This window comes from Malaclemys terrapin, chromosome 2 (assembly GCF_027887155.1).
Source record: "Malaclemys terrapin pileata isolate rMalTer1 chromosome 2, rMalTer1.hap1, whole genome shotgun sequence".
NCBI classification, from domain to species: Eukaryota; Metazoa; Chordata; order Testudines; family Emydidae; genus Malaclemys; species Malaclemys terrapin.
Genome location: NC_071506.1, coordinates 21,883,328 through 21,906,705, shown reverse-complemented (window position 1 = coordinate 21,906,705; position 23,378 = coordinate 21,883,328). Strand labels below are relative to the sequence as shown.

Sequence of the window (23,378 nt, the reverse complement as noted above, 5' to 3'; positions counted from 1 at the left end):
AAAAAGATCCTGGCTGTTGGGGAGAACGGAGTGCTGTGTGCTCTCCACAAGCTCGTCTTCCTCCTCCTCTTCCTCATCTTCCCCATCTGCAGAATCCTCCGGCATGGCTGAGATTATCCCCTCCTCGGAATCCACAGTCAGTGGTGGGGTAGTGGTGGCGGCCCCCCCCTAGAATTCCAGGCAGCTCAGTGTAGAAGCGGCATGTCTGCGGCTCTGCCCTGGACCTTCTTTGGTTTTCTGGTACGCTTGTCTGAGCTCCTTAACTTTCACGGGGCACTGATATGAGTCCCTATTGTGGTCTCTCTCCATCGTGCCCTTGGAGATTTTTTCAAATGTTTTGGCATTTCGAACGTAGTTCTGCTAGCACGGAATCCTCTCCCCATACAGCGATCAGATCCAGTACCTCCCGTATGGTCCATGCTGGTGCTCTTTTTCCATTCTCGGACTGCGTGGTTACCTGTGCTGATGATCTCTGCATGATCACCTTTGCTCTCCACGCTGGGCAAACAGGAAATGAAATTCAAAAGTTCGCGGGGCTTTTCCTGTCTACCTGGCCAGTGCATCCGAGTTCAGATTGCTGTCCAGCGGTCACAATGGTGCACTGTGGGATAGTTCCCAGAGGCCAATACTGTCGAATTGCGCCCGCACTAACCCTAATTTGAACCGGCAGTATTGATTTCAGCGCTACTCCCTTCGTAGGGGAGGAGTACAGAAATCGATTTTAAGAGCCCTTTATGTCGAAGTAAATGGCTTCGTTGTGTGGACGGGTGCAGGGTTAATTCGATTTAACGCTGCTAAATTCGACCTAAACTCGTAGTGTAGACCAGGCCTATGTTTCCATTGTTCTTGTAGAAACAACAATATTTTGAGTCAAGTTATCATGCCAGCAGAGGGAGCCCAAGCTGACTAACAAACCCTCTTCCCTGAGTTGTCTGTACCTAAATCATTAGTGGCATTGATGCCGCTGATGGCAAACAAGATAGCAAATGAAGCAGATCTATACTGTTTTTTCCCCATAAGAAGAGCAGGAAGAAATTAAGTGTTTGCTAAATGGAACAAGATAAAACCTGTAGAAAGAGTGAGGGAGATTAATTTCAAGCTTTTGAGTGGATGTAAGAACAGTAGAGGGTTTAAGAAAAACAAAAACTATGAAAATGCTTGACCGTGACCCTTCAAGGTATTTAAGGCTAACTGCTGCCTGTACCTGACGAAAGAAAAGGGTGCAAACTCAATGTACAGATAGCAGTGTGCCCAATGTGGGTGTGCAGAGGGATCCTGCCCTGTTTCATGGGTGGAAAAAGCAGATGTGGACCACCAATGGGATGGGCTTTTATGAGGAAAAGGGTTTGGTTGGCCTAAAATCTGTTGTGTATATGCTGCCATACACAGCAAGTGAGAGCCTGCACCAGCAATGGACATGGCACCCGGAGAAAGCAGTAAAAAGCATGTCACTTTGGGTTATGTCAGCTTGCCATGTGTCCTCCTGGCCTATGACAACAGGCTGTCTTGCACTACATGTGCTTAACAGTCTGTCTGGGTATGTGTTGCTACCTACTCTGTGCAGGCTTGTCAGTGTGTAGTCCATTATATATTGTGTGTATCTCTATTTTTAGAAGGCAATGCAATTCCTAACATAAGCCAGGAGTTCAGTCTGAACTCAATTAGTTAAGTCTGTATTACTAAAATATGATACACAGTTGCAACTCAAATCCCTACTGTGCTAAAACTGTATCTTATCAAGCTTTCTTGCCTGGTTGGCTGTTGACTTGGCAATTTATTTGTGAAAATTTCTACTGTTTCTCATAATATTTTCAGTGCCAAATAGTTAAGAGTAACTCTTGGAGGTGTTAACTTGTGAGGTAGTTAGCCTCAAATATCCTATCCTGGGCTAAATAAAACACTTTGACACAAGAATAAGGAGTTAAATAAAAACACACACATTTAAAAATTGAGTGCTGATAGTGTCCTTTCTGCTATACTGAACAGGGAGTAGATATGCTCTCTGGCCTAAGGTCAGAGATAAACAAAAGGCAATAAATCAGACACCTAATACACTGGGTGATCAAGGTTTGTGCTTTATTCGCTCATGATACAATTCTTAGAGTTAACAGTCAGGGCTCTCAAGTTCTTGCCTTTTGAAATCCCTCTCCATAGTTATGTTGCACAGTTAACCTGGGTGATTGGCACCAAGGTTGAGCACTCAGGTTAGCTTAGTCTTGGTGTGAGTATCCCCACTACAAAGGCATACCTTCATTACTGTGTCCTCACTATTTATTCACGCCCGTGTATATTGGGGGCACATGCCATGGCTCTCTGTGCTGAGACACTAGGATTGGTTCCCAGTCATATGTGAGAGAACTTGTCTGTCCTTCAGGTGGGGGTGGATTGTGGGAAGGCATTGGAGTACTATGAGCACTTGAGTGAGTTAAGTCTGCATCTTCACTGTGGGTTCCTGCCCAATTAAAAGTAGAGCCCAGCCTCTAACCCACACCCCCAGCCAGGAAAACCCTGGGTCAGAGGTCTTTCTGTGTAGATGGTAGAGGGTAAATGCTAAAACTCAAATAAGAATCCAGATTAACTGTCGTGTAGACATACCCCATGTTTCTGCAGTAAGCCTAGATACCTCAATTGCTGATCACCCTTCTTTCCATGCCCTGTTACCTTCCTTATCCCTGTCTCTGAAGTAAATATATGGCTGTGGGTCAAATTGTACCTTGTCTTTGTGGTGTGAATAATTTAGGATTCTGCTTCAATGTAATGTCTAGTTAATGTTTTGTTTAGTCTTCTGGTCTAATCATAGCTGTATAATTGTATATTATTCAGGAGTGTGGGGTGGGAGAGGTTAAAACTTCCTGAATCGATTAAAAAAAATATAGCGTCTACTAGTATCATTAATATTTGGGTAAACAACTTTCTAAAATGACATACCTTTTTATTTTTAAAGGTTTATATAACAAAGGATTTATTTACCTTGATGTACCAATATCTGATGACAGTTGTATAGCAGGTGAGTGTATGTTTGAGCAGTAGTAGCTATGTTTTCGTGGGAAGAGATTCATTCCAGATAACTTGTTTCCTTTTTTTTGGGTGCTGCTTGTCTTTTTCTATTAAAGTGATCTAGTTAAACATAACACAAAGATGGTTGAAAACTCTTCTTGTTTATTGAATGGCTTTCCAACTTGCTGCTAAAATTTTGTCCTTTATCCTTATTAGTATTTATTTATTTTCAACTTATATTTCTATCTGAAGTAATAAAGCTGCTTTTAACATATGTGGAGATGAAGACATTTAAGTATAATTTAAACAATTGTCCTTGTTTCGGTGTATCTGCAGTTAACATGGATACTATAACTGTACAAACTTAACCATATTAAAAAAAAGTCTTTTCTTTCTGATTCAGTTAATATTCATAGTACTGGTTGCTTATTCACTTCCATCATTCATGCCTCTATCACCTCAACATTTGATTACTGTAATGTGCTGTACTTTAGGACCATGTGGAAACTTGAGCTTCTGCAGAATGTGGCTGTCCACTGGATAAAGGGTGCAACATGCAGGGAGCAATTACTATTATTCTGAGTGCTGCACTAGCTCCCAAGATATTTGGGATGGAATTTCAATGGCAAGATTTAATTGTTTGGTTTAAGTGGTTTGGGACCTGGTTACAGTGGGACCACCTCGCGCTGCTACAGTTTAGACCTGGCAAGACACTTAAGCTGTAGCTGGGTCCTCAACTCTTTCCAGACATATTAACCATTCAGAAATGCTACAAAGCTAGTCTCTTTCATAGATCTTTTAAGTAGGCTGGGAGTTTTTACAGGTGGATGGGCTGGTGGATGATTTAGGTGGGGTCTTATGATACAGCTGGGCAGAATGGCTTTAGCTGTTATGGGAGAATATATCATTAGAAAATAGCTGAATGCAAATATTTCATAGAATGATTTTAGATTTTTTTACTGTGTTTAAGTTTTGGGAGGTGTATAAAGTTGGAAAGGCACCAGAGAAATTGAATGAATAAATCTGAAGTTGGAGGGAAAATATTGTAAATTACCCCGTAGTCTGAACTAGAATAAAGTTTAGTTTGGTTATTTAAAAAAAATCTTTCAGCTTTTAAGCAGTCAAAATATTCTGAAAACTTAAAGCTTTTAAACAATAGTATTAAAAATAATTCTTTCCAGTGCCTCCACTTGAAGGTTTTGTAATGAACAGACTGCAAGGTGATTACTTTGAAACTCTTCTCTACAAGATATTTGTTTCAATAGATGAACACACTAATGTGGCAGAGGTAAGTAACGCTTAGTTTGTTTCTGCATCAGAGAGGTGAGGGAAACTGGAAGGGCCAAGAAACAGGCTGGTCAAATACTTGAAAGGCAATTAGGGAGAAATGCATTTCCTCTTGTCAGTGTCCATCTCCACAGCCATGTGACGGTATGTAGCTTTCCAGAGATGAGTCTAGGGATAAGAGATTTGAAACAATATTCATTGCTTTATGGAATGTACTAGTTGCTTTTGATTAAAATATTAAAAAGCACACAACGGTTTTTTTTTTTCATAAATAGTACTACCTTTCCCCTGGCAAAAAGAGCAGTGCATAGGAACAACATGGGGTGGGAGTTTTAGTGAACAATCCTTGCAAATAGTTAATATTCATAATACTGGTTGCTTATTTACTTTGTTGTCTCTTCTTAGAGGTGCATTTTCACTTTGGAAAAGTGATTGCAAAAAGGCATTGGGGGGTTCCTGAGGGCCAAGCTGAGTTCTTCAATCTTTTATAATAAAGATTCTGCAGGCCGAATTATGTCCTTCGTTCAGGGCATATACAACTCTATTGCCTTAAGTGGGTTTGCCCACGGGTAACTTATAGATTAAACCTGTGATTGGAACTTAGTTGATGATGCACAAGAAAAAATGGAACCCAGCTTCCCCCTCTCATAGTTGGATTGATTCTGTTGTGTTAACAGGAGTAAAAAGTATTAAATTTTTATCTTCGTCACCAAAGTGAATGGATGGGACAGTGAAAGCCCGGGGAGTAGATTTTACATGGTCCCTTCTCAAAACAGAATCCGGTTGTAAGACTAGGCCTGATTCTCCAATGCCCTGTGTACTCATTTACTGTGTATAGTGGGTGTAAAATGCTTCAATAAATGAATTGAAATGATAACATTTTACATCCACTTTGCATGTAGTCTACCCTGGTGTAAATGACTGCACAAGGAGTAACACAGTGGAGTATTTGATCCTGAATCTCTTGCTACTCAAGGAAGGGAGTATTGGACTAAGGTTTCAGCATTTCTTTTCCTTTCTCTTAACCACTTGTGAAATGACAATAGATTGTACAACTTGTACTAGAAAAGGTGTTCTTGGCTAGTAGCAAATGATTCCTGGAATCACTTATCAATTATTCTTATTTTGTCTCTTATCTGTTTCCTATTTTTCAGCTTGCAAATGTTCTAGAGATAGACTTATCACTGGTGAAGGTATGTCTGAATAGTACATCCAAAGCATCTAATTGTCCAAAGTGAAAATCCTCCAATGTTTTACTACATGGCTTCATAAATAGATACTAAAACTACGTTGTGAAACTTACCAGTTTTTTATTGATCTCTTGTGTGTCTTTTTGTCTCTTCAGAATGCTGTGTCCATGTATTGTCGATTGGGTTTTGCCCACAAAAAAGGCCAAGTAATGAATCTGGAAAATCTTCATTCATCATGGAGGAACATTCCTTCTATAAATCGACTGAAGTAGGTATCTTGCCACGTTTCTTGAGCTACTTGGAAAGTATAGTTTTGACTACAGAGCTGGGAGGTGGTACATTCTAAATCAGGGGTCTCAAACACGTGGCCCGCGAGCCCCTCGCAGCCCCACCGCCCTCCTCCAGTGTTTACCTAGAGCGGCTCTGGCCGGACGTGCACCAGGGGCAGGGCAGCCTCCCTGCCTGCCTGCCCTGCCCCGCGCTGCTCTGGGAAGAAGCTGGAACGTGGGGAAGAGGGGGCAGAGGGGCTGTGTGTTGCTGTTGCTTCAGGCAGCGCCCCCAGAAGCTCCAATTGGCTGGGAACGGGGAACTGCGGCCAATGGGAGCTGCGGGGGGCGGTGCCTGAAGCAACAGCAACACACAGCCCCTAGCAGCACGGGGGCAGGGCAGACAGGCAGGCAGGGAGCCTGCCCTGCCCTGCCCCCGGTACGCTCCGGGCCAGATCCTGCCCCCCGAACCCCTCCTGCAGTCGAACCACCTGCCCTGAGACCCCTGCCGCACCCTGCACCCCGACCTCCTGCCCTGAACCCCCTGCCTCACCCCGCACCCCTCCTGCATCCCAACCCACTGCCCTGAGCCCCATGCCGCACCCCTCCTGCACCCCAACCCCCTGCCGTACCCTGAACCCTAACCCCTGTCCTGAGCCCCCTGCCACACCCTGACCCCCTGCCCTGAACCCCCTGCCCCACCCCGCACCCCTCCTGCATCCCAACCCACTGCCCTGAGCCCCCTGCCACACCCCACACTCCTCTTGCATCCTAACCCCCTGCCCTGAGCCCCCTGCCACACCCTGACTCCTTGCTGTACCCCTCACCCCTCCTGCACCCCACACCCCAACTCCTTGCCCTGAGCCCCCGCCACACCCTACACCCCTCCTGCACCCCCTGGGAGCAGGGAGGGGGCAGAGTTGGGGTGGGGATTTCGGGGAAGGGGTTGGAATGGGGGCAGGGAAGGGGTGGGAAGAGGCGGGGCAGGGGTGGGGCCTCATGGAAGGGGTGGAGTGGGGGCGGGGCCGAGGGCGGCAGGGGGGAGGTGTCAGTAATGTGGCCCTCAGGCCAATGTACTAGTCCTCATGTGACCCTCATGGTCATTTGAGTTTGAGACCCCTGTTCTAAATTCTACCCTTGATTCTGGCACTGTGATTCCCTTTGTGGTCCTGGCAATAATTTAATTATTTTCCTTCATTTTCTATATATAAAATGAGAATAACATATATGTAGCTCTTGGGTATATGTGAGGGTTATTGGTGGTAAAATTCGCTGATAGGTGCTGCAAATAATATTTTAAGTGTTGGCATTTTGGTTTAGAATACTTAGTCTGTGTTTCAAAACCAAGAAGTATATACTTGCTTTAATGTTTTATGGCTGTGAATTTGTAATTATTCTGTATTTTGATTTGTGTCTTTAGAACTTTAAGATTCTTTCCTGATTTTAAAAACTAAAAGTAGTCATTTCCATGGTAGTACCATGACAGCCTATCTCAGTGCGGCTGGTGGTGTGTGTACTTGTAATCGGCGGTGCATTTCTGTGGTTGGCAAGACACCTTGCAGTACTTGGGCATTCTTATTATCAAGAAATAAATAAAACCTGTTTGAACTTTTTTGTAGTCATCAGTTGAAGAATTCAGACCTCTTGCTGAGGGATAGTTTGAGGGCAGGAGCTGGATCAACAGATAGGCATTCTACATTGGTGTGAAATGTTTGATCTCGCTTTGATAGGACCGTGAGATTAGCAGGCAGAGCTGCTGCCATGGTGCTACAGTGATAATAGATACAGACTTTATGTTATAGGAGTACTTTGGATCCGCAAAAGATGCTGCTTTCATGGGAAAGTGGGGAAAACAGGACTCTTGTACAGGAAGCTTGTTCATCAGCTACAGATACTGACACCAACAGTCAAGATGATCCAGGTTAGCACCTATATTGAATTGATACATTACCATCAATTAGTTAATGTTTGTAAAATGCCTTGAGGTTATAAATGCTAATTATTCATAGACCCAACCAGAATATGTAGAGAGAGAGGCAGATCGTGGAAATACATTGAGTTATTTTCCCACTTTTTATTCTTGTTGCATCTCCCCACCTCCCCCATCTCAAAAAAGTGCTGTTTTAACCAATCTGTATTATGAATGCTAATAGAATTCTTCCTGAATGAAAATAAAATTACTGCAAAATTAAAATTTTAATTTGATGAGAGTTATATAGTGTTGCAATAATAGCAAGGAAATATGCATAAGACTCGGTATGGCATAGTGTGGGCTTTATGCTTTATTTGTTTAGTTCATACGTAGCTCTAGTTCTATGATTTTAAGGCTTGCTTAAAGAAAATGTCTTTATTCTTAAATAAAAATAAAATTACAAATTCTTTCTTTGTTTTATTAGCTGACACAGCCAGCGTGAGCAGCTTGAGTCTGTCTAGTGGACACACAAAGCGTATTGCCTTCCTGTTTGATTCAACTCTCACTGCCTTTCTAATGATGGGGAATCTTTCACCAGTATGTCAGATTGTTCAGTTTGTCTATGTGAAGATCAAATGTGTAGAAAACATTTTAAGTCTTGGTTTTTAGTATAATGCAGCTCTGATGATTTTAGAACCTTTTGTTTCAATTGTTTAGCAACTTTAATGATCATTTGTTTAAGCAAATTTTGTCATGTTTTTGTAAAACAAAATATGTTAAATCTCCTACTCACCGAGATAAGAATCTGTGAAATTTATATTGTGAATATAAAAATCTTATATACAATATATTTGGATTATATTGTTGCAGAACTTGAAAAGTCATGCAGTAACTATGTTTGAAGTTGGAAAATTATCAGATGAGTCTCTGGACAGTTTTCTTGTGGAACTTGAAAAGGTAACTCTCTTGTGTACAGTGTAAAGTTTTTCAGAGCTTAAGATGTTTCTGTGTGTGTGTGTTTTACACTATCAGTATTTGATATGTATTTTTGGTCTTGTGTTTTTGATTTAGGATATGTTACCCCTCTTTGTACATAATAATATTGGTAGGAACACATGTTCCATTAAAATGGAGACTATCCTGTATGTCTGTGCCAGTAATGACTGTTTTTTTTTTTTTTAAGGCCACATTATCAGAAGTGCATGTATAAAAGTGCAATCGCTAAGTGAAGATAGCAAATACACTAAACCTCACAAACCCTTGTGTGCATGCATCTGTAGATACATGTGCACACAACCACTAACTTGTGTGCTAGCATTGGTTTTTTGTGTGCTGGATTTGGGTATCTCAAAAATGTGCATACACTTTTGTATGCACATGCTTTTGAAACTTGATCATTAAAGATTGGAAGTTGCAAACCATAATTTTCCAGATCTGTTGTTTTAAAATTTAATTTTTTTAAACCTTTAGATCTTATATCTATCATATTTTTAAACAAACCAACTAATTCCTTAAGATGACTGTACAGTTGTATACTTGTACATTTTTTTTCTGAAATTGCTATGACTTTATTATAGCATCCTTTCACAGAAGCCCCTTAAGTGGTAAGTTTTATATTGAACAATGATGATACAATACAACTGAAGTTGTTTGATATATTTTTTGGGATTCCTCTCCTTCCACCAGTTTTAATGTCACGCTAATATACTTAACATTACAGTATTTGACAAGCTTTGCCAGCTTTCACTTAACCTGATGGTTGCTTGCTGTAGATCATTCTTGCTGAAAAACTTCAATGCATTGCACCTTTTAAATGCTGACTGTAGAATGTTTGTAATAACTTCTTAATCTAGTATTTGTGGAACTGGTATTTAGAGAAACAGTATACAACATACACATTCATATTATTTTTTGTTTAGGTTCAAAGCACAGGTGAAGGGGAGGCACAGAGATACTTTGATCATGCACTTACTTTGAGAAACACAATACTGTTTTTGCGGCATAACAAGGACCTAGTAGCACAAGCTGCACAACCTGAACATCCAAATAATGGTACAGTGAAAGTTACTGTTTTGGGAAAACTGTCCAATCTCTCGGAGTTAAGTTTGTTTATCATGTGTTCTCTTTAAAAAGAGTTTTCTCACTAAGTGCCCTTTCTGAATGGGTGTTTTCCTGAAATTGGGTCTTACAGTCCACTCCTGCCTGTTTTGAGCCTCCGGTGATCCATCCTTGTCACATTTGACACATCAGTCACTTACATGACAGTAGATTGGTGTTCGAAACACTAGATTGATTTCACTGCAAGACCAAGGACAAACTGGGCTGGTGTGGGAGGGAGCTGGTTCCAAACCACAAACATTCAAGGGTAGTAAAGGAGGAGTATTTCTGCATGACTAAATGTATTAAGTGGAGATATTTCAAAGGCACAGAGGGGAGTTCGGCACAACTCTCCATTGCCCCCACCCCTCTCACACACACAGGTGCTGAATGCCTAGTTGCCATTTATGCCTGTGAAAATCCCCCTCCCCTCAAAAAAATTCCAAACATGCTTCACTGCAAAAATCCATCGTCAAGATGAGCCCCCAAAACTTTTTTCTTGCTGCTAGTTCAGTATCTCTGTGGGCCTGAAATATACCCCAAATTTAGAGAAGTATAACTTATACCTCACTGCCTACTTGACCATATGAAGAAAAGTTTCCTACTCAGTGAATTACAAGATTCAATATCTAATATTAAAGAAAAATGGTTGCCTGTTCTTCAAAGTGTGGGTGCAGACATGTATTCCACTCAGATGTGAGTGTGTGACCAATGCACCGAAGCCAAAGAACTTTGCCTAGCTGTACCCACAGAGGTGATACTTGTGCCCTATGGCCATTAGCCCCTCCCCTGGCAACCTACCCCTCCATAGTTCCATCCCACCGAATGTCAAGAGCAGAGACTTCGATGCACAGGGAAGGGAGTGTGGGTTGTGAAATACAAGTCTGAAATACATCTCAAAGAACAACACTTACAGAACTGAAAAGTAGCCATTTTTTGTCGTCAGTGGTTGTAGATGTGTATTCCACTCAGGCAACTCACAAGCAGTAATCAGAGGTAGGCCTTGAAGACTATTTAAATAATGATTGTAGCACTGCCTTCACAAAGTTTGTATCTGACAGAGATGCTGCAGTAACTAAATAATGTTTGGTAAAAGTACAGAACCCCACATCACAGCCCGACAAATATCCAATATTGAAACATTGCTGAAAAATGCAATTGATAACACTTGGGCTCTCATCAAATGAGCCCATAATGACTGTGGGGATGCAGACTGTGCTACTCCATAAGCTATAGTAATGCAGGAAGTTATCCATCTGGAAATAATCTCCACAGAAACCACCTGATCCATCATTCAATCAGCACAGGAAATAAGAAGTCAAGGAAATGTCCGAAAAGGCTGTCCTCTCTAGGTAAAATGCCAAGCACAGTCTCACATCCAACATGTGAAGTCATTGTTCATGTGCATTTGAATGCAGTTTAGGAAAGAACACTGGGAGGGGCTAATGGCCATAGGGCACAAGTACCACCTCTGTGGGTACAGCTAGGCAAAGTTCTTTGGCTTCGGTGCATTGGTCACGCACTCACATCTGAGTGGAATACATGTCTGCACCCACACCTTGAAGAATAGGCAACCATTTTTCTTTAATATTAGATATTGAATCTTGTAATTCACTGAGTAGGAAACTTTTCTTCATATGGTCAAGTAGGCAGTGAGGTATAAGTTATACTTCTCTATCAGAGACCAAGTTGGCATAGATTTGAAATACTGTTTTGTAGTAGTTAAGTAGTACATCAGTATGTCAGGGTATTCTTGAATACTTCCAGGATTCCAGGTGCTAGACATTAATCCTTTGCTGGCCAAAACATTGGCATTGGCCATCTCCGTAGCATTGAGTAAAAAGCAATATAGCAGCTAGTTCTTTATGTATTCCATTTTCTCTGGCCTATGTTTTTGCTCCCGAACAAAGCAGACTAGATGCCAATTTAACTTTATATTTTAATGGTTTTGTTATAAAACATCTTCTAGAACATAGTCATGAAAATACCTGATTAAGATGTTGAGTTAGCTTAAACAGTCAAAAGCCAAGCTGCTTAATGTTAAAAGTTCAACTCTGAAAAACAGGTCTGTAAAAATAGTGTATCTCTGTATTCTAGTGACAGACTAGACTCTTCTACTTTCAGCCTGAAGAACCAACATATCTCAGGGAAAGAACTGGATTATTTTCTGATTCATATGTTGTTAGAATTGTTACTGGTTGTGTATGTTCCTTTTCTAGCTGTATTCAAAGTGTCTTTTGATGCTGTTAATGTAGGTTTTCCTTTGGATCTCTTACGATGCGAGAGTTTGCTGGGCTTGGATCCTGCAACTTGCAGTAGAGTTCTAAACAAAAACTATACGCTACTTGTCTCCATGGCGCCACTCACCAATGAAATTCGACCCATCAGCAGCTGTACCCCCCAGGTGAAAATCCGCTTTGAAAGGAATCTGAGTCGGTGATATTATTGCACTTCATTTTTGAAATAATACTTTTAACAAAAAGGCAGTTTTCTTTGGCTTTTTTTCATAGAAAGTACCTTCATTAGAATTTTTGCTCTAAATGATTTGCACGTAAAACAGTATTATTATATTACAGTTGGTTCATGAAAATCAGAATTTAGTGATGTATAATGTGCATATTTATTATTAAGCTGAATTTATTTACTAAATATCTGCATGGTAATTATCTCTCTAGTTAAAAAGTTTTGTGACAGATGTTCCCATATATAATTCAAAATGTTATATATAACATATATATATATAACATTTTGAATTCATGTTCTTAGAACTTCCTTACTATGAGCCCTTTGGATATAAAGTCTTCTAATCTCTTATCAGTGTAAACGCCAGGAAACAAAATAGATATTTTGCATCTTCCAGAAGAGATACTATTTTAGAACCTACTTCACTACCCTGTACTCCTGTTGAGTAGCACATAGTAAGGTACTGCGCCATAACAATAAGGGTGGTGTAATAAAGCCCTTAATTTATTCTCTAAAGTACCACACTCTATTCCGGCTGTCTCCTTTATCCGCACTTCCCAGGCATGCACGGCCCTTCTGTACGAGCCCCAGCCACCTGGAGCTGACAGCATGAGCTCATTTAAAAAAGAAAAGAAAAAGGAAAACAGCGTTGCCTCCCTTGACGCATACCTGCACCTCCCTTGGGAGGCCCACCCCATAGTTTGAGAACTGCTGGCTTAGAGCATCTTTATTAAAGTGCTACAGTGTTTTATGTGTTGACTTGCCCTCACGTGATTCATTCTGTCAATGTTTCCCAAATGCTGGGGCATGTCCCCCTGCGGGTGCCTGAAGAACTAAGTGCGGGGAAGGTGTAAGAAGACTTGTCATGTGTTCTCCAGGTTATCAGCTTTCATTAAAAATAAATAACTAAAACAACCCTGAATGGTAAATAAACTAAGATGGATACGCCTTTCACAACATATGCCAGAGCTGTGGGAGAAGGGGTGCCATAGGCTTAATTTTCCAGAAGGGGGATCAGCTTTCAAAAATTTAGGAAAATGACATTATTTAATCCTCTGTGAAGGTACTGTATCTTGCTTCCTGAGTTTATTTACTTAGTGTATTACTTAGCGTCACATATCAGACCTCTGCAGTGAAAGTTAGAATAGCAAAACATACTGTGCAGTATGAATTAAAGGGGAAAGTAATGTCAACAACTTGGTAACCAAATTCTATAAAACAGCTTGTTTACAGCATTGTGTTTGAGCAAGTGTCCAATAGCTGTGCATGTACTGTACCTTTAGCAAACTTTAACAAATCTAGCTTTCAAGCAAGAGTGTCCTTCCCATCTTCTGTTATACCCAGGGAATGAAGGGACAGGTGAGTTTGAAGCTTAAAACTAGGATTCACCATGTAATAATGAAGTGTCGCAGCTACTGGCCATGAGGTCAGTCCCATCTGCCCGTAAGGGTTACGGTTTAAGTGTACTAAACTGTAGTAAAATAACACAGTTCTGCAGTTTTTTCCTAACCTATAATTGTACTTGTATTAGTTGCAATTCAAATGATGCTTTATCTTTTGATTAATCTTTCTTCAGCATATTGGACCAGCTATACCAGAAGTTAGTTCAGTTTGGTTCAAATTGTATATTTACCATATTACTGGTCAAGGACCACCATCCCTATTGCTTTCTAAAGGGACAAGGCTTAGAAAACTTCCAGATATTTTTCAGGTACGTTATTTTTCAGGTACGTTTTTGTATGCCCTTTTTTTTTTTTTTTTCCCCCCCTTCCAAAATGGAATCTGAATTTTCTCCCAACAAGGGAACTGTTCATTGCTTCTGTTGCAGTTTGTATCAATGTCATTCCAGCAAACTTGATGCTACTTCCCCCAGCTGTAATTTAATGCATCATACTGGAGTTCCTCTTAGTATGAAGTAAACACTTTAGATGATGGTGGTGGTTGTTCAGGAGTACTATCTGGACACATACGTCTTCTGCTACTGAAGCCTCCTATGAGGAGCAAGCATATCTTTGCTGAGAAAGATTAGGCTTCTACCCCAGAGTGCAAAGATTCTACCTTAGGGAATCAGATCTCTCTTCTTCCTTCATCCCCCAAACAAAACAAAATAAAAATCTCACACACGCGCACTTCTCTCAAAGTTCGAGAAGATGGTTAAGACTATCACCTTTATTCTGGAGACTGTTCGGGTCCTAGAACAGAGATTTTTTTGAAGCACCTGGAGATGTCTTCTGCAATTAGGATGACTGTGTTCATACTGCTTTGGATTGACTAAAGGAGCTTTGGCAGTTTTCTCCTACCATTTTGTCATTCTGGGTACTGCTGGCAAATTTAAAGTTTCTCACCACATATTCTGACCTTCCAAATTTATATGAGAATATTTTCATCTCCCCTTCTCAAGGAACATTGTGGTATCTGCACATTGCTGCAAAGACTTGTGACAGATATATTCTGTTCGTACTAGCATGTTAGGAAACTCCAAACCTCCAATTCTGCTTCCATCACTAGCAGGAGCATGGGAATAAAAGTGATGTTATGACACAATATAAGATGGTATATTACTGAAAATACTGGCAGTAATTTCCTAATTGTAACACTTTACTATTAGCCTAATGATTTAGCTTTTCACTTTTATATACTTGAACAATCAATTACTACTGCTTTTTATTTTGTTTCTTTTAGGGTTATGATCGCTTACTAATAACATCTTGGGGTCACGACCCAGGAGTAGTCCTAACTTCGAACGTATTGACAATGTTGAATGATGCTTTAACACATTCTGCCGTTCTAATTCAGGTATTTTATACGAATATGATAAAATGTACTTAATTTCAGTAAAAAATTTTCTTGTATGTAATGTAAGAGGTGGCTGAATGAAACTGGAAAAAATTGACATTTTTTCAAAACTTTTTTTTTTTTTTTCAAAAATTTATAACTTAGAAAAATTTTTACTGGCTTTATTGTGTAGTTTGTATATTACTGTGTCACTAAAATGTTGAACCAAAACCGTTGTGTGATTCATATACAGTTATATGGATTAAAATGTAATCCTTGTATTAAAATGTAGTCAACAAGTATGGAATGCATCACGATTGTGCTTTGTAGATGCCTGTTTTTTCAAAGTTCTATACTAAATTTTTTTTTATTGATTTGAAATTCTTTCTGAACATATAATATTTGTATCTTAGTACAATTTTGTACTAACTTTTAGGGTGTTTTTGTACTCTTGCACAACTTTTTGTTCACTGACTTTCCTGCAAACTGTATCCCAGACTCTTTGCTTATTATTTTAATTGTATTAACTCTGGAAAGGAGGATAAGTTAAGCAACTTTAACAAAGAAAAGAGGTTTTCAGGTGAGATGGATGTGATGAGGTAGATATATGAAGGTTATTCAGATGTCAGGAGAGGCATATGAGAAGCACAGGCACGAGAACTAGGGATGCGGCAGGTGCTGCAGCACACCCAGGTTTCACTGTGAAAAGTTTGCTGATGCTGTCAGAAGGAAGCTAGCATTATTTCATGATTCTTGAGAATCCCATGTGGTGTGAGTGGGAATTGTATTTTTTTTTCATTGCTTTTGAGTGCACATGGTTTGCAGTTTCATTAGATGGATTTCAGCACCCCCACTATAAAAAGTGTTCCAGCGTCACTGATGAGAAGGCTTTTGAACCAAGGCTCCTGGACATCTGGGACTTGGGGAGGCCAAAAGAGAGGTGCAGAATTGAAGATGAGGCCATAGACAAGGGTTTTGGCATAAGTGGGGCTAAGAAAGTGATGTACCTGAGCAATATTGCAAAGTGGTGAGATGCAGATTCACAGGTGTAAGAGATGTGAGAAGGCAGTTTCAAGGTGAAGGAAAATACTAAGGATTATAGGCCAAGATGGTGTGTGATGAGAGGTAGTTCTGTTTGAAAATGTTCTCATCTAAGAAAAACACCTCTTGAGAGACTACTTGGTATTTAGGTCTTGTATCTAAATCAAAAACAGCTAAACATAGTTCACTCTTGCTTTTGGTGTGAAGAGCATTTCTATGGCTCTTCATAAACATCTGAAATGAAGGGTTCTTTAATGAAATTACTGACATTAACTACTACATCGGGTTTTTTAAAAAAATATATAGGTATATCTATCTTTAACGTTTTAGTAAAATAAATACCATAGTATGATGTGTATGAATCCTTTTTTGTCTTTCACTGGTTTAGCTAAAATCTTTGAGATATAGAAAACAACTGAAAGAAAAAGTAATAATTCAAATAAGTGAGCATTTAGGATTATATTAAATAACTTTCATATTGTGTATATACCACCAAATGCTTCACCTGTAAGAGCCTCAGTGAAAAAGAAAAGCACTTACTTGAGCATTTCTATGGATGAGGGTCTCCATGCTGTGATGCCATTTTGAAACTGACAATGACGCTAAACTTTGTAGTTATGATTAGTAAAACACAAAGCTTAACTGTTCCTCTTTTACTACATTTTAACTCTGAGTTGCTTACATCAATATTGGTTTAAAATTACTAACCACAATCTTCAGTATATAAACGTCTTATCTGATCTACTTGTTTGTTATATTAGCGTTACCAATTTGGCCTTTCTTAAACAGAAGAGAACAAATTGAACTAAGAAATCAATGCAAGCTCTAGTAGTATATATGGATTTCTTTCCCTGATTTTAATTTCTTGGTGTTCAGGGACATGGCATGCACGGAATGGGGGAAACTATGCATATTCCTTTCCCATTTGAGGAAGCAGAACAGCAAGGAGGTAACTGTCTTTAATGTGAATTCTGCACCAAAGACTTCAGTGCTATTGTACAATTACCTTGTATGGCGAGGCTAAACTAAATATATTAATGCCCACTTTCTAATAGCAGAGGATTACAGTGTTACTAGCTATTGATTAAAGTTGGAAGAGAAAATTGAAGGGATCCTTACATAGTGTCCACAGGGTGCTGCTGTAAATGTAGAGGAAGATAGTCTTAGTGTGACCATTACTCCAACTTCCAATTAATTTACTGTCCCTCTTTCTTTCCCTGCATAAACTTACTGGGACGACACCAGCTTTTATTGCCCATCATTGCTTGTACATGCACCTCCTTGCTGCTCTTTGTGTCGCATGCAAGTTTATTGAAAAAACTTTTAAATCTACCTTATTCTCCACAAGACTCATCACTGCTGTGATGCCAGATGAAACACTGCCTGATGAAAACATCTAGGCAGTTGGTGAGCTCCTAATTGTGCATTCAGCTAAACTATCTTGACTATTACTCTGGGACATAACTGTAAAACAGAAAATAAAAAATGGAACACAGGTATTTTTTTTTGTTTTGTTTTTTAAAAAGCTCCAAGTTAATGATGTCCCTTTTAAATTTCCTAATCTTCACTTTCAAGGTCTGCACAAGCACAATTTGCTTTTAGTGAAGCAGAAATTTACTGATTGTGACGTGCTTCTTAAACTTATTTTAGTCAATCATTTTGAAGATAAAAGGGGGTGGAGAGGAAGATGATGGTCATGTACAGTAGAACCTCAAAGATACAAACACCAGAATTACGGACTTTCCGGTCAACCGGATACCCTGTGGAACTAGAAGTAGTCAGACAGACCGCAAATACTTTACTGCCTTGGGGCTCTAGCTCTGGGTCTCAGGACTTCAGTCCCACAACACTGTACCCAGCTTCTGCCCTGTGGGGGGTGCTGGGCTCGGGGCTTCAGCCCCACAGGGAAGTGCTAGTTTGAGCCCAAGCACCTCCTCCCACCCCCCGCAGGCAGAAGCCAGGAACAGAGCCATGGGGCTGAAGCCCTGGCGTCCCTCCTGGGGCAGAAGCCCTGAATCCTGGTGCCCCCTGCGAGGCTGAAACAGGGAGCGGAGCCGCAGGGCTGAAGCCACGAGCCCCTGCGCTCCCTCCAGGTCTAAAGCCCTGAGCCCTGGTGCTCCTGAAGGTCAGAAGCTTTGACACACACCCCTAAGGCTGCAGCCCCAATCTCCCACCCCTCCCAGTGGCTGAAGTCCTTAACATCTTGTTCAGTGTTACGGACAACCTCCATTCCCAAGGTGTCTGTAACTATGAGGTTCTACTGTACTTCCAAGCTGAGCTCTCTCTGTACAAAGTATGAGATTTAACACCTGAAACTGTAAATTGGTGCTGGACAAAATACAAACCAACATAAACCTTATCCATTAGTTTCCTGATCTGAGTCTAAATCCAGTTTATTTGTTTATGTTTACAATGAGCTATTTCCTACATTCACTTCTCCTCCTGTTGGTCTTTGGCAAAGTGGCCCACATCCTTTCACCTTTATCCTCAGGTGAAAAGTTTTGAGCTGAAAGCCAGAAGGGTCTTTCTCACTTCCCCCCCTCATTCTGGCATCAACAGCTGGATGTCAAAACCCAGTAGTTCCTCCGTGACCAGACTCAAAACCTGGGAGCACTGCAGTATTATCTTGTGAGTCATAATGTACAGTACCTCACATAAACTCTGGGCCAAAGTACTGTGGAAGATCCAGATTGCAGCTTAGTGGAAGAGATGGACATCAGTGAGGCCCAACATTGAAATTGCTGTACTCTGCCGTGTGTGTGTGTGTGTGTGTGTGTGGAAAATGGCTCCCACTAATTCTTGCATCCTCTCGTCCCTCCTTGCCACTTTATCTTAAGGTACTATGTTGTTTTTGGAATGGGGAAGAAGGAGGTATCCATTTACCTAATTTCTCATACCATACCCACCATCATGATATCTGAACCTAGGAGCTACAGAAGGAAGGGAAATCTCCAAATGCCTAAATGAACTGCCATCAATAGTCTACCCCTGACTTCCTGGATATTAACTGTAGTGGTGCTCTGGTTGCTCTACTACTTTCTTGCAGTGAAGCAAAGGCAAACTTGTGTACTTTTTCTCTCTGCTAGACTTCTCTCGTGTGAATATGGGTGTTCATAAAGCATTGAGAATATTAAGTGATAAAGTGGATTTGCAGCATTTTTGTGGATATGTTACCATGTTGAATCCTTCCAGTCGACACACAAACAGAAAGCTCAGTGATGCTTCTGATGGAAAAGGTTAGTCAGCAGTGAAGACTATTTGTCTTTGGTGGTCAATGTCTTTGAATTCATGTGCCCTCTTTTAAACAAAAAACAAGGTGTATAAATTTATTGTGTAGAATGTAGAAATAAGTACAAAACAAAATCTTCTCTTAAAACATCAACTCTTTAATGCTTTATTTTGAAAACAAAATTGTGTATTTAAGTAGAAGTGATGGAGATCCCTAGTTTCCTTTATTTATTTTAGTGCCAAACCAGATCCAAATAAGATCCTTGTGTTTTTTCCTTTATGCCATGCATCTGGATTACTGTCCTTAGGTAAATAGTTTGAGGTACTTTGGGTTCATTATCAGTACATCACATATGAGCAAAATTTGTATATTCTATACATCAGGAGGTAACTAAGCTAATGTTCAACTAAATATCTTAAATTTAGGTGAGCTTGAATTGGCATCAGGATCTGATGTAAATGGGAGCACAGAATCATTTGAAATTGTTATTGAAGACACATCTGTGGATTCTGCAGCTAAGCAAAGCCCTGAAAGTAAGATCTTACAAATGACCTATATTATTTACCGGAAGATAAAATCTCCCTTAGATTTTTTTGTCCAGTCAGAAATCTAGTATTAAAGTATCTAAACACACAATACAAGCATTGCCTAACATCTCCTCTAGTGCTGTCTTTTAAGCAAATAGTACACATTAACAAAAAAAAGTTAATGTATTTGACACATTGATATATAGATAATGCAACACTGTTAATGTGTTTTAATACAGACCTCTTAAATAATCTTTTTTTTTTGCTCAGAATTGTTTGAAGTGTTCTATCTTGTAAATATTATGTAAGTTTTAGAAAGAATGGGAGATAGGAACCTTTTGGTACGGTTTAGCTACTGACTTTCAATTTGCTGTTCTCTTCAGTAAACTTTTCAGTCTCTTGTTTACATCTTGCAGTACCCACAACAGAACTGGAATGGGTTCCCCTGGAATTATGCTTTGGAATTCCACTCTTTAGCTCTGAATTAAACCGGAAAGTCTGCAGAAAAATTGCTACCCATGGACTATGTAGAAAAGAAAGGTGAGGTTTCTTTTGCCACAGCCATTGTGTGCAGAACTTATCTGTGCTTTGGTAATGCAGTAAATTAAAGTTGAAACTGTAGTACTAGATCATGTTATTACATTGTAGAAGTCACTTTTAGGTTCCAAGATACTTGCTATAATATACATTCCCATAGCTCATTAATTATAGCTCAAGTCCTAGGAATATTTGGCTGCTATTGTCAGCGTGGGCATCATACAATAATGTATCGTGTGTGAGCGGAGATTAGGCTAATTAAAATCTTGCCTTGCAATTTATCTTTATTGTAGATTAAACTTCACATTGCAATTGATTAATATAGCAGAATGTTTTTTTAAAGGAATTTTATTTTAGTTTGGAGACTATAAGAAATTGGATTTCTGATGGTAATTTGTTTCATCTCTTGTTCAATGAGGTCTCTGACAGACCATTTTAATTGCAACTGTTTTACTGAAACGCAGCACCTTCGATTAGATTATATTTCTCAAATTAATGGTGGCTTCTCTATGTGTGGATAAATACAGTCCTTTGTAGAGGGACAGGGCAGAGGGAAGTAGCCATAGAGAGCCTTTACACAAGCTTTCCTCTCATCATCAAAATACTAGCAAAACTCAAATTCCGTAAGAGCTAATAATGTAGTAGCTTTACTGCATTTGATTTTGGGAAGGCAATTCTTATGCACTTAAGTGATGGCCACTGATCTTTATTCCTCCTTTTGAAGGTGGCTTTTCATTATAGTTCATGTATTCTTTGGCAAAAACTGTCTGATTTAGGGGCACAATTTTAGAGGCTGTGTTACAGCCATTTGAAGATGTGGCCCTAATAGGGCTCTGCAGTGAGGCTCTTACAGGTAAATAGTTTGCTTGTCACCTTTATTGGAGCCTTTGCTGTGTTGCATTTTAAGAAGTAACTTACCACTGTATATCATGCCTTTCTAGAACGGTCTAGCATAAGAAGCAAGAATGAAGTTTAATATATTATTCATGCTTCATGTACATTATAAATATTGAGTAAAACTTTCAACCACACCTTTGTGTCATAGTAACAAACGTAAATAACTTCAGGAAATTGGATATTCACTTGTTGAATGGAACAAAACCCAGGCAGTTATAAAAAGCAGGGAGTGGCAGGTAGGAGTTTAGTTAGCAATTTACCTCTTATACAATGATAGTATTACATTTTCTGTTTTATTTTAACAAGTGGTGTTAAGAACCTCTAGAGCTGCTCTTAAGATCATGAGCCTGGTATTCTAGTCCACTACACTATCAATATGCATTGACACGTGCACTTTTTAGACACATGCTATGTTTTACAGCTTTTCCTTTTTTCATTTTGACAGCCTTCAAAAACTCTTGCATTCCAGTAGAAAGCTGTCCCTACAGGTTCTTAACTTTGTTTATTCATTCCAGGTAAGGAAAAAAAATCAAAATGTAGGAACTTCTGCATGGTCTGTCTTTTGGTTTTGGCTTTTTTGTTAAATGTTGTGTAGAAGTTTGTGGCTTATTCACTTTTTAATGGTAGAGCTATTAAGGACATTGTCATATTAAAAATCTCATTATTTTCTGAAATTTTATTGAAATAAGAGGGGAAAGATACCATTGTTTGGTTTTTTACTTGGTATGTTGTCACCACTCCATGTATAATCAGTTTCCCCTGTTTGTAAGGGATTTCAAAGCAAAAGGAGAGAGAGAGAAAGAGAGAGAGAGAGAGGATTATAACATCCTAAATATTATTAAGGGATTCTAGGCAAGTGTACCCTCAGGTACTACATACTAATCTTCTAAACATCAAGTTGACCATATCCCTTTTAAGAGAAATATTTTTATTTAAAACTGTCATTGTTTAGTAATGAAATCTCTTGTCCTAAATTTAGCCAAGTCTGAGTGACCGATGAAACATGCTGTTAAATTCTAGTTTTATTAGTTGAAGAAGTCTGGTGTGTTTCTTCATGTAAACAATGAAGTGATGAGTTAATGGTAAAGAGAAAATGGGTAAAACTCTTTGCTGGCCGGTATTCAGGACAGAGCAGTAACGAGTCTATTAGCTCAGACCTTCAAACAGCAAGTCTAGGAGCCCAGGCCCTCAGACAGGGCAGGACAGTGAAGTCAGGAGGCTCTGGCCTGTGTTCAGGACAGAGCAGTAACGAGTCTATTAGTCCAGGCCCTCAAACAGGGTGGGGCAGCAAAGTCTGGGAGCCCAGGCCCTCAGACAGGACAGGGCAGCAAAGTCAGGAGGCTCTGGTCTGTATTCATGACAGAGCAATAAGCGCAATCAGGGCGGGGCAGCAAACAGTCGGGGGTCCTGGCTCTAGTGGACTGCCAACGAATGCAGGCCTCTTGGCCTATGGTGGGGAGGCTGCCACCCCAGGAGTAGGGTGGCAGGGGTAGGGAGATGCAGGCCCACCCGACTGCACCGTGTCCCAGCCCAGGGCCCTAACAGTGGCGGAGTGGTCTGCCACTAGGTCAGTGGGGAAATCTGGTTGCAACACGCTGGCCAGCTGTCAGTCAGAAACACAACCGAACAATATTTGGCTCCCCTGCGTTACTTCCTACACTTCTGGGTCCTGGGGGTCATCGTCCATCTCGCTGGGATAAACAGTTAACGGCAGCCCCAGCAATTCCTTGGTGTCTCCGGTGACCCGCAGCTCTGGCAGTCCGTCCAGATCTTGGATGCTACAGCAGTTGCTGTCAGGTCTGAACTCCAGCAGCGGAGGAGAGATGTCCTTCTTCTCTGGCAGCTCCTCTTCAACTGAGCTGGAGGGCCTGCCTTTTATACTTCCGGTTCCTGTCCTGCCCCTCTACTTCCAGCCTGGTGGGTGTGGGTGCCCCGGCTCTGCCCACCAGGGAGCAGTCGCAGCCATCCCTCCGTCCATTTGGGAGGGAGGCCTTCCCCCCTCACTACAGTACCACTTGTTCCCCACAGGCCCACCTGTCTTAATAAGATTAGGTCTTTTGGGGGATAACATAACCAGATTTGCATCTGAAGAAGTGAGGTTCTTACCCACGAAAGCTTATGCTCCCAATACTTCTGTTAGTCTTAAAGGTGCCACAGGAC

At 40.4% G+C, this 23,378-nt stretch overlaps 1 protein-coding gene across 2 annotated transcripts in view; it reads left to right on the top strand.

The window, feature by feature from the left end:
• Positions 1 to 23,378, top strand: part of FAM91A1 (family with sequence similarity 91 member A1) — a 55,141-nt gene that overhangs the window by 19,732 nt on the left and 12,031 nt on the right. For both annotated transcript variants that reach the window (XM_054018268.1, XM_054018269.1), the window contains exons 8-23: positions 2,945 to 3,007; positions 4,179 to 4,285; positions 5,439 to 5,477; positions 5,630 to 5,742; positions 7,543 to 7,661; positions 8,137 to 8,249; positions 8,523 to 8,609; positions 9,572 to 9,704; positions 12,005 to 12,153; positions 13,789 to 13,923; positions 14,895 to 15,008; positions 16,905 to 16,977; positions 19,115 to 19,264; positions 19,683 to 19,790; positions 20,201 to 20,324; positions 21,664 to 21,733. In XM_054018268.1, coding sequence (XP_053874243.1) covers positions 2,945 to 3,007; positions 4,179 to 4,285; positions 5,439 to 5,477; positions 5,630 to 5,742; positions 7,543 to 7,661; positions 8,137 to 8,249; positions 8,523 to 8,609; positions 9,572 to 9,704; positions 12,005 to 12,153; positions 13,789 to 13,923; positions 14,895 to 15,008; positions 16,905 to 16,977; positions 19,115 to 19,264; positions 19,683 to 19,790; positions 20,201 to 20,324; positions 21,664 to 21,733 — 1,697 coding nt within the window. The remainder of the gene's footprint in view (positions 1 to 2,944; positions 3,008 to 4,178; positions 4,286 to 5,438; positions 5,478 to 5,629; positions 5,743 to 7,542; positions 7,662 to 8,136; positions 8,250 to 8,522; positions 8,610 to 9,571; positions 9,705 to 12,004; positions 12,154 to 13,788; positions 13,924 to 14,894; positions 15,009 to 16,904; positions 16,978 to 19,114; positions 19,265 to 19,682; positions 19,791 to 20,200; positions 20,325 to 21,663; positions 21,734 to 23,378) is intronic.